This window comes from Choloepus didactylus, chromosome 2, assembly GCF_015220235.1.
Source record: "Choloepus didactylus isolate mChoDid1 chromosome 2, mChoDid1.pri, whole genome shotgun sequence".
NCBI classification, from domain to species: Eukaryota; Metazoa; Chordata; class Mammalia; order Pilosa; family Megalonychidae; genus Choloepus; species Choloepus didactylus.
The window spans coordinates 199,449,891-199,464,883 of record NC_051308.1 but is presented as its reverse complement, the minus strand read 5'-3'; the positions used below and the strand labels follow the sequence as shown (position 1 = coordinate 199,464,883).

The following is a 14,993-nucleotide window of genomic DNA, read 5'->3' as shown; positions in this document are numbered from 1 at the left end:
TTGGCATTAGGACCATTCTAGGAAATGCAGATATATGGAGACCATATTTATATATGATTGCCAAACATATACTTTCTTTTTATGTTAGAGGTATTCTTGAGTATCTTTTCTTTCTTCCAGAATGTGAGCTCCAAAAGGTCAGGAACTATGTCCAAGTCATCTTCCTTGCCCTGACCACATTATCTACTATAAGGTAACATTATCTACTATACTATAACTTTGTCTACTATAAGCCTAGGTGAAGAGAAATTTTAATATATCTATTGAATGAACAAGTGAGTGAATAGATGCATAAATGCATGAAGGAATACCCTGCAAGTTTGCAAACAAAGTGTAAGCAATTACTGGCAGACGTATTTTGGAAAGTACTTAAGCACCTGTGCATGCTAGACTCTTTCACAATAACTAAGCGAGGTAGGTATTATTTATCCCCATTTTATAAATGAGCAAATAGAATCCAAAATGTTTGACCTTGAGAAGGTCACTTAACAGCTAGAAGGGTGTGAAGCTGGGATTCAAATCCAGGTTTTGTTGATGCCAGAATGGTTGACTATGACCTTCTGAGGACCCTCAGCTATTCAGGAAACTGTGTGATCTACCCAGTTTGGCTGCTTTCTCTGTCCTGGTCTCCTCCTCCTCCGTCCAGTGGTAGAGATGCACTGGTTCCAGAGAATGTTATTCAAATGGCAATTGTGTTTCATCCCTATTGCAATAATGGCAGCTAGAATGAGAGTAATGATTTCAATTCTCCTCTTTATGATCCCCTTTTCATCTCCTCTAAAGAAAGATGGAGAAAAAGGCAGTGGGTGACTCTTAATCAATCTCGCCTTGAGCACTTGTGGGACTGCGTGCTCCTGCAAGGGTGGCATTGACAAGCAGAGATGTATGGGCCACGCATGCAATTGCCCCCAAACACAGCAGTTTTTCAGCATTACCAATGAGGTGGCTTGGATTAAGTATATTTACCCCAAAAGTAAAATAAATATTGTTTTATTTAATGCCACTAAAAGTTTAGGATTCAACTGTCCTTGGCCTGAGGCACCTTCCAGTTCTATTGATTGGCCAGTGTCATTGTGCCAGACAATCTGTCATCAACAGCCTCTGCAAAATTCTTAGGAGGTGGGGTGAGCTCTGCTGGGGTGTAGATGGAGGATAGCAGGTAGGGTTCTTTGTACCAAGCACAAGAGATAATCATAACACACTACTCCCTGTCATCACCACCAAGATACTTAAAGCATTTCCCACACATTCCCTTTTAGATCATCAGACAAGGAGATATCTGTGACCAGTGCTGTAGAAGCACAGAGGAGGATGGATAGGAGTATAAACTTCAAAGTCAGAAAAACTTGGGGTGGACTTCCAAATCTGCCACCGAGTAGCTTTGTGACCATTGACACATTCATCTGTTTTGCTCAAAGGCTGGAAAGCTCCGGGAGTGCAGAGACTGAATGTATCTCATTTACTATTGAGTCTTCAGTGCTAGCATATGTCTGGTACACAGTTGACTTTCAGTTAAACTGTATAAATGGAAACTCAGAAAGTTTAATTTGTCTGTAGTCTGACAAGGACAAGTGAGAGAGGTAGGACTTGAACCCAGGCTGCCCAGCTCTAAAACCTGTGTTCTTAGCACTCAATTCTCTCTAAAAAGTTCTGAGAGTCAGGTCAGAGACTGATAGAGGGACTATCCCTCATGTGAGATGTGGGGGTAGTTCTAAAAGCCTTGTTTTGTTTTGTTTTGTTTTGTTTTTTGGATTTTTAAAATTTTATTGCTTAGCTTATTTTATTGTATTTTATTTTGGAAATTTAAGACAAGATTTTCCATAATTTTTTTTTAATATTCATTTTATTGAGATATATTCACATACCACACAGTCATATAAAACAAATCATACATTCGATTGTTCACAGTACTGTTACATAGTAAAAGCCTTGTTTTTAAAGTGGGGAAACTGAGTCTCAAATGGGGGAATAGCACAAAGGGTATCTTTATGAAAATTTACAAAATGCTCCCCCTCCAGACTGACACATCACAAACAGGTGCCCCCACTGGGTGAGTGAAGTACAAAATGATGTACTAGCTCTGACAAGACTTCAGATTGGAAGCAGAGCTTCAGCCCCCACTGGCTCCCTTGACCAGGAGTCTTTGGGGCAGAGCACAAACTGTATGTCCACATGAGACAATCTGGCCCAAGGTTAGTGGATGCATTCATAGCAGAGCCAGGATTACCACTCTGCTTTCCCACCTCCAAAGTTCAGCAAAGTCTTTTACCTTTTAATGGTGGCCTTCCTGGCAAGATGGCAGGATAGGGGCTGAGGGTAGGTGGTGGCTCAGATCGTGCTTGGAAAGGGATCATCTCCAACTCTAAACCTGCTGGGCCCTTTCTCCTTTAAATAATTCCTAGTGGACAAGGGGAAGCTGTGTGAGAGTGCCTTCTCCCTGCTTCCTTCCTGAGCAGGGCATGTATTCCAGGAATCCAGCCCCTCTCCTTTCTGCCTCTTGCTTAGCAGCAGCAACAAACACTGTGTTAAGGGGGATTTCCAGCACTGCTGCTTAAATGATTCTTAGAACCATTCATCAAGGACCCAAGATTTCACAAAGCCCAATCCCCATATTTCAAAAACGGGAAAATTAAGGTCAAAGGGGCAGAAGGAGTTTGCCAGGGTCACACAGCTATTAAGGGTAGAGTTGGAAGCTGAATCCAGAAACACTGGATTATTTTTCTCTATTTAAGAATGCTGACAAGAAGCAAAAAGAATCATTTTTAAAGGCCTGAGGTGGGACATTTTCTAAGAGAGTGTACTGGCTCTTGGGGCTATGAATTAGGTACTTCAATTTCTTAAGTGCAAAAGGGCAAAGGAAACACAAAAGGAAGAAAAGTTTCTTAGGTCTTCACAGGATCTGGGAGCTGGCAAGACCTTTGCCCACCTGATCCAAAAGCCGAAAAGTGGCTTTGATTAATGATTCCGAGTGTGGGCTCTGAAACTACACTGGATAGAATCCTGGCCTGACCCTTTATTGCTACATGTCAGAGAGGTTATTGCTTAACCTCTCTGTGCCTTCGTCCTGATCTGCAAAATGGGGATTGTACCAACCTCAGAGGGTTGTTTTGAGGACTAAGGGAAATAATCCATCTACAATACTTAGTGTAGAACCTAGTTAGAGATGAGGGCTACACACCAATTAGCTGTTCTTATGGTTTGATCTTGGTATGGCATTCAAGTTCCTCCACAATGTAGTCCTCACTTAATTACTCTAGCTTCTTCTTGCACCACGTCGCCAATCTGTATACTCTGCAAGGCTAGCACATTATACAGCCTATGAGCCAATTGCAAAAAGGCATCCCCTCCTCTGAGCCGTACAATTCTTCCAAGTCACCATCCTCTGGCTGCTGTCTTAGCTGGTGCCTGAGGACAGTGCACACACTGGGCACTCTAGGCTGCAGCCCTGAGCCCCTGCTCCAGGTACACCAGATCTCACGGCATACCCCAAGGATCCCTGCTCACTCAGAGGCTTGGAGACTCCGGAGCCCTGGGAGTCTGAGTCAGAATTTCTGGGTGTCATCTCTGGATCTTCTATTTACTAACTGTGGAACCTTGGGAAAATTACTTAACCTCTCCATGTGCTTCAGTTTTCTTATCTGTAATACAAGGATAATACAAGAACCAACCTCATAGGTTCGTGAGGTTGTTGGAAGGAACCTCCCACTGCTTTCCTGCCCATGGAGGGGCGGGAACTTCTATTTCCTAGGAGTAAACAAACAGCTCTTCCTCTCTACTTCAAAGAAGGGAATGGAACTTATCTGTTGGTGAACTTGAGAAAAGGAGTGGAGTCTGGCCTAGTCCCTCCTGGCACAACATCTTTGGATCTGGAAGCCTGCAGAAGGGACACATTTTGGCCTCCCCTCTGCCATGTAGTGTGCATTCTATGAGGCTGCTGACTTCCTTTCCCGCCTGTGGCTGGTGGGGAAGTTGAATTTTTGGGTGAAGTAATTTTGGCTGCAGATATAAACCATTCCTTCCAAATTCAGCTTTTATAAATAGTAAAGCTAATTTTTTTTGTCATTTAAAAAATTGTGATAAAATACACATAACATAAAATTTGCCATTACTGATGTTGATTACATTCACAATGTGCAAACCAGCACCACTATCTTGTTCCAGAACATTTTCAACATGTTCCCAACATTTTCATTAAAGGAATCTTGTGCCCATTAAGCAGTCACTCCTCATTCCCCTCACCCTCAGGCCCTGGCACCCACTAATCTGCTTGCTGTCCCTGAAGGTTTGTCAACTCTGTTTTTTTCATGTAAGTGGAATCATATAATTTGTGGCCTTTTCTGTCTGGCTCCTTTCCCTGAGCCTAATGTTTTCAAAAGTTCATCCAAGTTGTACCACGTATCAGTACTTCCTTCCTTTTCATGGGTGAATACTATTCCATCATATGGATATACCACATTTTGTTTATTCATTGATTGATGGATATTTGTGTTGATGGACATTTGTGTCATTTTCACCTTTTGGCTGCTGTGAATAATGCTGCAATGAACATTCAAGTTTTTGTTTGAACACCTATTTTCAGTTCTTTTGGGTCAAAACTAGTGTTTTGACCTCTATCTTTCTGATCCCTACATTTACTTCTTAGATGGTAGAAGTAGGATGAGAGTGGGAGCAGGAGTGTGATCAATTACCACTCCTGAATCTCCAGGGGAAAAATACATATAAAACACTTAGAACAGTATCTAGCAGCTTGTATCAATAAGGTCAATAAGGTTTAGTATTATTATTATCACTGTTGTTATTTAATATTATTATTCCTTTGGCTTAAAACATGTTTCCCTGCTCTTCTCCTGCTAAATCCCACTCATCCTTCAAGTCTCCTCTCTTGCAATACCTCCTTTAGGAAGTTTTCCCTGACTTCCTACCCCCACCCTCAGGCCTGGGTTAGGGAATGCCCTCTTCCGTGACTGCACAAACCCCTGGTATTTCCTCCACCACAGCAGTTGTCTTCATTTCTGACTGTGAACTCCTCAAAGACAAGCACAGGGCAAAGCTAACCTCATAGCTCCGGTGCATGGTACAGAGTGTGTGCTTGGTGAACGTTTGAGGGAAGGAAGGAGGTGAAGGAAGAGTGAGGGAGAGAGAGAAAGAAGAAAGAAGGTGTTATGGATTGAACTGTGTCCCCCGAAAAGATACGTTGATGTTCTAATACCCAGTACCACAGAATATGACCTTATTTGGAGATAGGGTCATTACAGTTGGAATGAGGCAAGTTCAAATGAAGGCATAGTGGAGTAGGCTGGGCCTTTAATCCAGTATGACTGGTGTCCTTATAAGAAGAGATTATTTGGACACAGTCAGATGGAGGCGAGAAGGCCACATAACCAGTGAGGCAGAGAACGCATGGATTGCCAGCCAGCCCCCGCCAGAAGCCAGGAGAGAGGCACGCAACAGATAATTTCCAAAGACTTCGAAGGAAGCATGGCCCTGCCAACACCTTGATTTGGGACTTCTAGCCTCCAGAACCATGAGGCAATAAATTCCTATTGCTTAAAGCCACCCAGCTTGTGGTACTTTGTTTCAGCAGTGCCAGGATTCTAAGCCAGGAGGGAGGAAACAATTTGGTTGAAAGGTTTATTAAGCAGCGGCAAAGTGCCAACAAAGTACAATGTGAGTGCCAGAAGGTGGGTTTAGGGCAATAGACAGAACCTGGGAAAGCCAGAGGATAGGATGGGGCAGGGGTGAAGTGCAGAATGGGCAAGGTGGGCGGTGGGAGATGAAGCAGAGAGGGAAGTTCAGGGACACCTGTGCACTTGAGCAGGCCTTGAATATGGGCTGAAGAGCTTAGGGCAACATGGAGCCTCTGAAGGATTTTACACAGAGAACTGACGCTATTCAAACAGTGGTTTAGGAACTAAGGCCAGAAATGATGAAGTTCGTGATTCTATCCCATTGTTTTGCTCCTCCAGACTCCCCAGCCACTAATTCTGGATTACTGTCTCTTCAGAGGACTGTCTTCACAGTAGAATCAATTATTAAAATCAACTTTCTATCAACTTTAACTTTGAAATGCTATTCAGCTGCTTGCAGGGACAGAGATGGGGAGCTGCCTCCACAGACATCCAGCCATCTGGCCTTTTCTGCGGAACCTGGCCGGGAAGCTCATTTGAATAATTGGTTTTGGCGGTGTGCACTTGTGGGTTAGACACCTGATTAGACTGCCAGTCCCAATGTCCTTTCAGCCTCCATAGAAACATCCTTCAGGTTACATAATTAGGAGAACAGTCACTGGGAGGTAAGGGTCTGTTTGGCCCCTGCTGTCACTCGTGCTTCATTTGGACTAGGAAGGCCAGAGACCGGGTTCCAGTGCCATCTATGTGGCTCACTGTGTGACCTTGAGCAAATCACAGCCTCTCTGTGGCTTGGTCTCTTCTTTGATCTGTAAGGGAGAGTGTTTCCTGCCCTGCCTATGCAACAGGCTTTTTGCAAGGCCCTAAAAGAAGATGGGGGAGTGATGACTTAGCAGAAATGCAAGTGGAAGTAAAGATTTAGAGGGAGGTGAACTCAGTGTCAGCAATGTGCATGTGGCTTGTATCAGAACAGTCTCAGAATGAGGCTTGTGATGAGCTCTTCCTAAACCTACTCCACTAACTAGTTCTATGACCTTGAGGGAGTTACCTAATCTATGTGTGCCTCAGTTTCCTCATCTGTTAATTGAGAAAGATAGTGGCATTGTTGTAAGGATTTAATAAAATAATACATGCAAAATGCCTAGAATAGTGCCAGGCCCAGAATGTTCAATAGATGTCAGTTTTCATTATCATCATCATTGTCATCATCATCACTGTCATAATCATAACTGCTCAGTCCTGGATAACGACGCTTCCAAATTAGAGGACAACAAACATCTGGAGCATGTTCAGAGGACAGCAGGGAGGACAAGCAGTGGAAGGGATTTCAAGGTACACATGAAAAGGTGGAAGGCTTAGGGATGTTTAGCCTGGAAAATAGGAACTGGCAGTGGTTGGAGTGAGTGGGGAGTGAGCTAAATTGGAGACACATAATCTGTAACCAGCTGAAGGGTTGCCATATAAAAGATGAATTGAACTTGAATAATCTTGCAGAGGGCAGAAGCAAAGTTACAGGTTTCAGATTTAGCCTGAAGCTAAAACAATTCTAACAGCCAGAGCTGGCAACAGTGAAACATGATGCTTGGGAAGGAAGGCAACCACCCGTGCTTGGAGGTGTACAAGCAGAGGTGGCAAAGCCATTGCTCAAGGATTCTCCTGTGGGGATTCCTGCCCCTGGTGGGGCACTGGACTAGATCCGGTCCCACTCCAAGGCTCAGTGATGCTGTGACAGAGGCACCAAATGGGGAAAAGTGACTGGTGTGGGGAAGGAGTTACAATGTGAGCAGGGGTTGGCAGATCCCTCAGTGAGACAATATTTGCAGTTGATCTTTGTTTTCTATTTCTAACATGATGAAAAATGTGCAATTTTATGCTGTCACAGAAGAAATAGAACATTGATGTGTATTTTACATTTTACATAGCTGATTTTATGTTCTATTCTATTTTGGGCCATTTAAAATGTTTCCTCCACTGGAATGTCAAGGTGAGAGAGGTAGGCCAGTTATAATGTCATTGCACGCTTGTGTGTGTGTGTGTGTGTGTGTGTGTGTGTGTTGTGTGTGATGGAAACACCTTCCCAGGTTTCACCCATTGCTATACTTAAAGATATTGTGCTGTTCAAATCCCTCTTCTCTCTTCTGTGTCCAGTGAAACCCTATATATTTTGAATCCTTTAAAATACCTCCCTCATCACCCCCAGTTAGAAGGAAGCACTGGCTGCTTTCAGGACATGGTATAGCATAAACCTGCTCTGAGCTTTCCTGCGTGGGGTACTGGGGGCAGGCTCATTGCTATCTCTGTGCCTCAATTTCCTGCTTTCCTACTTCCATAATTGTGAAGAGTAAATGAGATAATGTGTATGATGTTCAGTCAGAAGGCACTTAAGAAACACTTGTTATATCTCTAGACCTCCATAGCATCACACACACACACCCCCCTCAAGTACGAATATTGGGCTTCTTGTTGGTGAGACTTGCCTCTGATATCCTTCTGCTTCCCCAAGGCCCAGTACAGCTCCTCACTGAACTTAAGTGAATTGGATTTACTGCACTAAAGCATCCTTTGTTACATGAGGATTGCCAGGGCCAAGAGACACAATGATGGTGGAAGTCTGCACAGAGTGACAGAATCCATTTCCACCACAGGGTCTGCAGTGCCTTGCTATAAAGCACAGTCATTTCTGCACCACCCATTGAGGTCTGTTCCTCTCCTCACTTCCACACCCCCAGGAAGTACTGAGGTTTTCTGAAGGCAAGAAATTTCACAGCATCCTGCTATCTTTTGAGTAACTGCGTATTTTATGATGACTAATAGGCAATTACTATGGTAATATTGCAATTCAGCATGTGTGAGGTTTGGGAAATGAGAAATTATGGGTAACTACTTTGGACCCATTTCTATGGTAACAAAAAGTAATTGTCATTAAATACCAGTTATACTGAGGCTGTACCTGGTAATTATAGATTTTTATGCCCAGAAACATAAATAAAACCAATAAATTTATTCAAAGGTCTATGACTGTTTACTTATAAGTGGCTCTATGGAACACACAATGACAAACATCTAATTAAGAAATGCAAACCCAACACAGTTTCATATTGTCATATGGAGATAGAGAGTCTGTTTTTCAAATGCAAGGCAACTTGCAGAATAAAACACAGTGGGGTACAGGTGGGGGTGGGGCTGTCTTCTCCACATAGGAAGTGATGGAAGGAGGAGGTGGCAGAGAGTATGCAAATGCTGCAATGTGTGTGGGCAGCCATGCCTACTGCAAGATGCTGAGAATTACCAACCAATTCTAGACTGACTAAGCCCATCATCTTCCCACCCCAATGGCTTCCATCTAGGAGTCACCTTGCAGCTTCTTGGCTCTGCAATAACCAAAATTAGAGTGTTCATCCCTAAAGACCCCTGGGCCTCAGATTTCCCCAGAACTCTTTGAAGGAGATGCTCACATTACAAAGTCAGGAGTCATACCATAATTGATGGAGTCTCTCCCCAGTGCTTCTATTAAATAATTGAAGGTTGCCTCATTTTCCTCTTCCAAGAGGGCAGGAGGGAAATTGAGGCCAGGAGAGGAGAAATGTCCAAGGACAAACAAGAAGGTTCAGGAGAGTGGGGAAAGTTAGACTGATACTTCTCTGCTTTCACCTTTGAATGTAAGTGAGATACATTCCACCTTGGATGTACTCTGTGACCTTGAACGTGCCCTTCACTTTCTCTGCCTCAGTTTCCCCTTTGCTCAAATGGATATAATTAAAACTGACCTTCCTTTTTCAAAATATTATTTTAATGATTAGATGTGTTTTATAAGTGCCTGTAAATGTATAATGTCCTGTACAATAACAAAATGTGGCTGTGAATCTAGAGTTTTCTAAATCATAACAGTAGTTCACTAGAGTTTGCCTGTTGGTATTCATGTCACAACAGCATTAGATCAAAACAATCTGGATTAGGAGGCCGTGTAGATAACGGGCTGGAGGACTACAGTATCTAATGATAGTTACTTACACTGGGGAATATAGCTTTGTGTAATAGCACAATTACTAAATGCCACTGTTTAGTTCATATACTTATTCAGAAAATATGTATCAAGGGTCCACTTTGTTTCAAGCACTGTGCCAATCTTTGTAGATACAGAGGAGAACAAGGTAGACAAAGTCCTTACTTCATGGGGTTTACAGTCTAGAGGTGAGACAGTCATTAAACAGTCACATAAATAAACTCATGATTCTAAATTGGGGCAAGAACTATGAAACGACAGTACAGAGTGCTTTGAGAGTATAGTAGGAGACCTAGTTTATATTGGAGGCTCTAGGAAAGCCTTTCTGTTAAATGGCATTAAACTTCAGACCTGAACTTAAAAAAAAGGCCAGTGTAATTGGATATGTAAGTGAGATAGTGTCTTTATTATACACGATAATATAATTGTTATCTACTGTCACATCATGTAATAGAACAGTTATAGATAGCTATGTTAGAGTACATATAGTTGCTACATATTGTTGCTATAAACTTTGGTATAGGGTCTATACACTGCTACCATAAAATGCAGTCTAGTACCATATACAGGAGTCTAGTTAGTAATGTTGCTGCTCTTTATCATAAAAAGCATTATCTATCAAAGTATAGGTGCCATCTATTGCTGCTACATGCTAAGTGCATCTTCTCTATTTTACTATAAATATCATTAGTTCGGGAACTTATGTTATTAAAATAAGCTTAGCATGATCCAATCTGGGAAATATCCCTGATTATGCTACCTAGATTGGCTTTACATGCTTCTTTAATGTGTAATCATAATCGTAATTAGAAGGGGAGAAATGAATTTTTATTTGGAACTTACAATGTGCCTAATACCATGCTTTAATGCCTTATTCCACCACATCCTCAGAACTGTTTTAGTATCCCCATTTACAGAGAAGAAAAATAAACTTAGAGAGGCTATGTAATTTACCCAAGGTCATACAGCAGCTAGGTGGCAGAACCAGAACTTGAAATCCAACCAGATGCCCCAGTGCATGTCCTCAACACCCTGACCTTTACTTCCTCCAAAGTTCCTGCCTTCACTTCTCACCCTGCGGGGAACTGGCTTCATGAGGGCAGGCCTGTCTCTTCTCCCGGCACAGTGTCTGGCAGGGCTGGTGCAGGCTGTAGGGGATGTTTAGGACACTGGTGAGAGCACAGCTGGGCTCAGACACCGCTGCATCCTGGCCTCCTCCTCACACACCTCTACCTAAAGCAGATTATTCAACTTCCCAAGGTTTGACAGACTGCACATCCTGAGGGAAATGTTAAAAGAGTAAAAGCCAGAGTGTGGGAGAAATAGGAGCCAGGTGGCCACCTGGGTTCCCACTGCTTTCCAGCTCTTGGCTCAGTTACTGTGAGGCCCAGCTCTATTTCCTGCCCTAGGATTCTGAGAAGTGTTTCCCTCCCTCTCTCTGCCCCTCCCTCCTTCCTTTGCTCTCTGCCTTCCTTCCTTTCATCCTTCTTCTCACTCTACCTCCTTTCTTCCCTTCCCTCCACTTTTCCTCCCTGCCTCCTTTTCTCTTCAAAACAAAACAAGAAAAGCTTGTTTGAGTAGATTTTTATTATTTGCAAGCAGAAAAAGCTTAACAAAGATCCTCCCTCACAGGGTTGTTGTGAGAATTAAATGAGGTAAGCATGTCTGAGTGTTTGCCACAGTGCTGGGGTGGCAATCAGAATTTTTGGAGTGGCATTTTCCCAGAATGTGTTTTGTAAACTCTAACACTACTAAAAAAGGAATGAAGGAAGGAAGGAAGGAAGGAAGGAAGGAAGGGAAAGACTATAGGAAATGAGTTCCATGATACTTAACTTTGGAAACACTGCACGCTATATTTTCTTCATGAAAGTCCCTATGTTTAAGAGCATATTCTAAACTCTGAGAAGTCCTATTGTATAAGAATGTGTTTAATTTTGCTTAACCCTGTGTTTCCCAAACTAATTTCACCTCCTAACTCTTGTTTTCCCTCTTAATGCCTGAGTGAATCCCACCAAACCATGCTGTGCTGTGGCTATGGGAGGAGCTGGCCTGGAGGTCCTCTAAGGAAACTTGAAACTCAATTCCGAGTCTTTATTATAATTTTTTCATGTTTTCCAAAGCTTTAGTAGTGAATTCTCATGATTATAGACTCTTTGTTTCTACTCAGAGCTGTTTTAGCAACAGGATTAATGCCTGTACTTACAGATTTTCTCCGTTCCTCATAATGGGAATCACATATTCTCACTAGAAGGATATCAGGGATTGAAACTTGAGTATGAAACCATTTCCGAGGGTTGATTCTCTTTTATCTTGAAGTCCCAACGTCATAGAATCTGGAGCTTGAAGACATATAGAAAGCATCTATACCCTACTGACCATCTGAGGCCCAGAGAGGGGAGGCATTTTGGCTAAGGTCTCAGAGCTCTTTCAATTCTTCCTTCTCTGTATAGCTGATGATGACATAAATAAATATGTGGAGTGGATAGTACAGACCTCTCTCTGACCACCTCTGTTGTAATAAAATGGCAATGTTAACATAAATCAAATGGTCTTTCCACCACCATTATCACTAACAGTGCATTCTGTCCTGGGAAGGTGGAAAGACATTGCTCTTAGGCCTGCAGCAAGTCATAAAACCTGCAAATGCTAATGAACCATCACTTCAGCCAATTACCAGGGGAAGCGAAACTGTCTTTCATTAAGCCTTCATGCATCCCTTGGGCTCTCTCTAATTCATACCCAAGAGTACCAGGAAGCCCCTCTGGACCCAATTGCAGTGCTCTTGGAAAGTAGTAAATCAATTCTGTTTAAAATGGACCTGGCTGGGAGTCAGGAAATTTGGGTGCTGATCTGATTTTTGCCTAGTTCCGCCACTGACCTTGAGCAAGTGTATCTCATCTCTGGGCCTCTGTTTCTTTACTGGTGAAGTCATCCCTTTCATTTACTCATATCCCTCAAACATTGTGGTCCTTGCTGCTAGATTCCAGGGATGCAAAGACCATTAAGACTCAGTCCCTTACCTCTGGTGACCTAAGGTCTAATAGGGTTCAAGAAATGGGACAAGACTTGTTCAGTACCCAGGTTCATAGGAGTACAGAAAAGATGACATTTGAGCTGTGTCTTGCAGGATCCATTGGGTTTTGACAGAAAGAGATGGTGGAGAGGTAGGATAATGCTGAACAATAAATTTAGAGATGTTCTGTTTGGTGCTTGGGAAATATTTTCTAGAAGGGACATGAGCTGAGTTTTAAAGAAGGGTTAGTGAGATAGAGAAAGGATGAGTTGATTCTGGGCATAGAGCAGCATGCATGAAGGAGGCAGCATGAACCAGCATGAATTAGGCTTCACTCAGAGTGACTAGTGCAACAGTCCTAAAAAGGGAGGGTGCACGGGAAGTGACAGAACGATGGACAGGCAAGCACCAAGTCACACAGAGCCTTGCATGTCAAACTGAGGAGTTTGAATGTTATCCTGCAATTTGGGTTTAATCGGCTCAAAAGCTCTATAATTTGGGTGATGGTGTCAGATCATTCACCAATTACTGGCTGTGTGACTTTGGGCAAGTCAGTTTCCTCAACTGTGAAATAAGGGTTATAACACTATCTATTACAGAGGAGTCAATGTCCTTTTGGCAGGTGATCCACTGGGCAGCAGAATTTTAAGCTGTAATTCATGGAGCTAAAACAGAACAAGAGAGTTCAAGATATGCGTACATGAGAAAATGTGGGAATAGCTGGTATGGAATACCAAAGAGAAATGCTGATCTGAGATGCCACTCTCCTTCAGTGATGATCTCCAAGAAGAAACACAGAAACAAAATAGTAATCATTATAATCATCATATGATATTCTGCAGAACACCTTCATCCCTGCCATTTCTTTTGATTTGCACAATGGCCCTGCCAGCTAAGTAATTATTGTCTCTGTTATACAAGAGAAACTGAGCATCAGAGAGCAACAGTGCATTTCTCAAGGTTATACAGGAAGTATAGGTGCCAAAACTAATACAAAGTCTCCCGATTCCTGGCCCAGCCAGCTGTCCAGAAAACCCCAGCAAGTGGCCTCAGGTGGCTGTGTATGAAACAGCTAAGGCTCACTAGTCACATTCTCAAATAGCATGTAGAAACTTCCTCTAATATACTTAAGGGTAGTCTGAAAATTCTTCCACAAAAATATACTCCCTATTCCTTCTTGCTTATACACCAACATCCTATGACTGCTAGCTTCCAAGCATTCTCCCCAGCCTCTCACCTGTAATTGCCCAGGTAGACTCCATCAGGGTTGAGCATTGGTGCGATCTTGAAGACCAAGTGTTCTCGTAGGACACGAGCAATAGGATGCTGGCTCACAAGGAAGTCAATGATCCCTAGGGAAAGAGAAACATCTGGGTTACCCTCAAAGTGTTTCAAGGAGGGAGCACATTTTTCTCAGCTTGGAAAACAGTAAGAGTACGATTGGTGATTTCTGCCTGTGTCATTATTCCCCACTGTGGGTATGTGGCTATGGAGTAAGTGTTACCCAGTGGATATTTTTGAATATTTTATGAATATGTCTCTGCTTCCATGAGACAGACAGTTCAAGACATAATATTGAAGCCCATAGGCAGGATAGAAAAAGCATTTCCAGCTGGAGAAAGCAGGGAAGGCTTCCAAGAAAAGATGACATTTGAGCTGTGCCTTGGAGGACCCACTGGGTTTTGACAGAAAGAGATGGGGGAGAGGTAAGATGCTGATGAATGACGAAATGATAAATGCTCTCTAATGGGCACACCATTAGCTAAACATTGACAGTGTATCTGACAATTATAGAGTTGGAGGCCTTAGACATCGAAATCCTCATGTCATGCTACAGATGGGGATACCAGGAAGCAGAGAGGAAAAGAGATTTGGCGAAAATCACATGAAGAGAGAAAGGTTTTTTTCAATGCCCCCAATTTCTGCTCTTTTCCCCCTATTCCAGACTCCAGGGCCTCTGCCCTCCCTGTTTCTCACTGGCACCAGCACCACCTCACCTCCCAGACACTGAAATCAGAAAAGTTGAATTCCCCCAGACTCTCCTCCCACAGCCAAGCAGTTTCCATGGCCAGTGAATCCCTCCTTCCTTGAATCTAGCAAATCTTCTCCTCCCCTCCATCCTTCTGCCTCTCTTCTAATCCAGGCCACTATCACATCTGGCCTGGGTGAGAGAGACCACCTCTAGAATGTGCCCTCATCACTGCAGCCAGAATGATCTTTCTAAAGAGCAAGGCTGACCCTATCTCTTCCCTCCATGACGTCCTTTTGGTGATGGCCCATAACTATCTACAGGATGGGGGGTGAGGAAACAAACAACTCTTGCCCCTTTTCTTCACATTTCTACTTCTTC

At 43.0% G+C, this 14,993-nt stretch overlaps 1 protein-coding gene across 4 annotated transcripts in view; it reads right to left on the bottom strand.

The window, feature by feature from the left end:
• AGBL4 (ATP/GTP binding protein like 4) overlaps positions 1-14,993 on the bottom strand; it is a 1,783,169-nt gene that overhangs the window by 148,269 nt on the left and 1,619,907 nt on the right. For all 4 annotated transcript variants that reach the window (XM_037827269.1, XM_037827268.1, XM_037827270.1 and 1 more), the window contains one exon: positions 13,881-13,995. In XM_037827269.1, the coding sequence (XP_037683197.1) occupies positions 13,881-13,995 (115 nt within the window). The remainder of the gene's footprint in view (positions 1-13,880; positions 13,996-14,993) is intronic.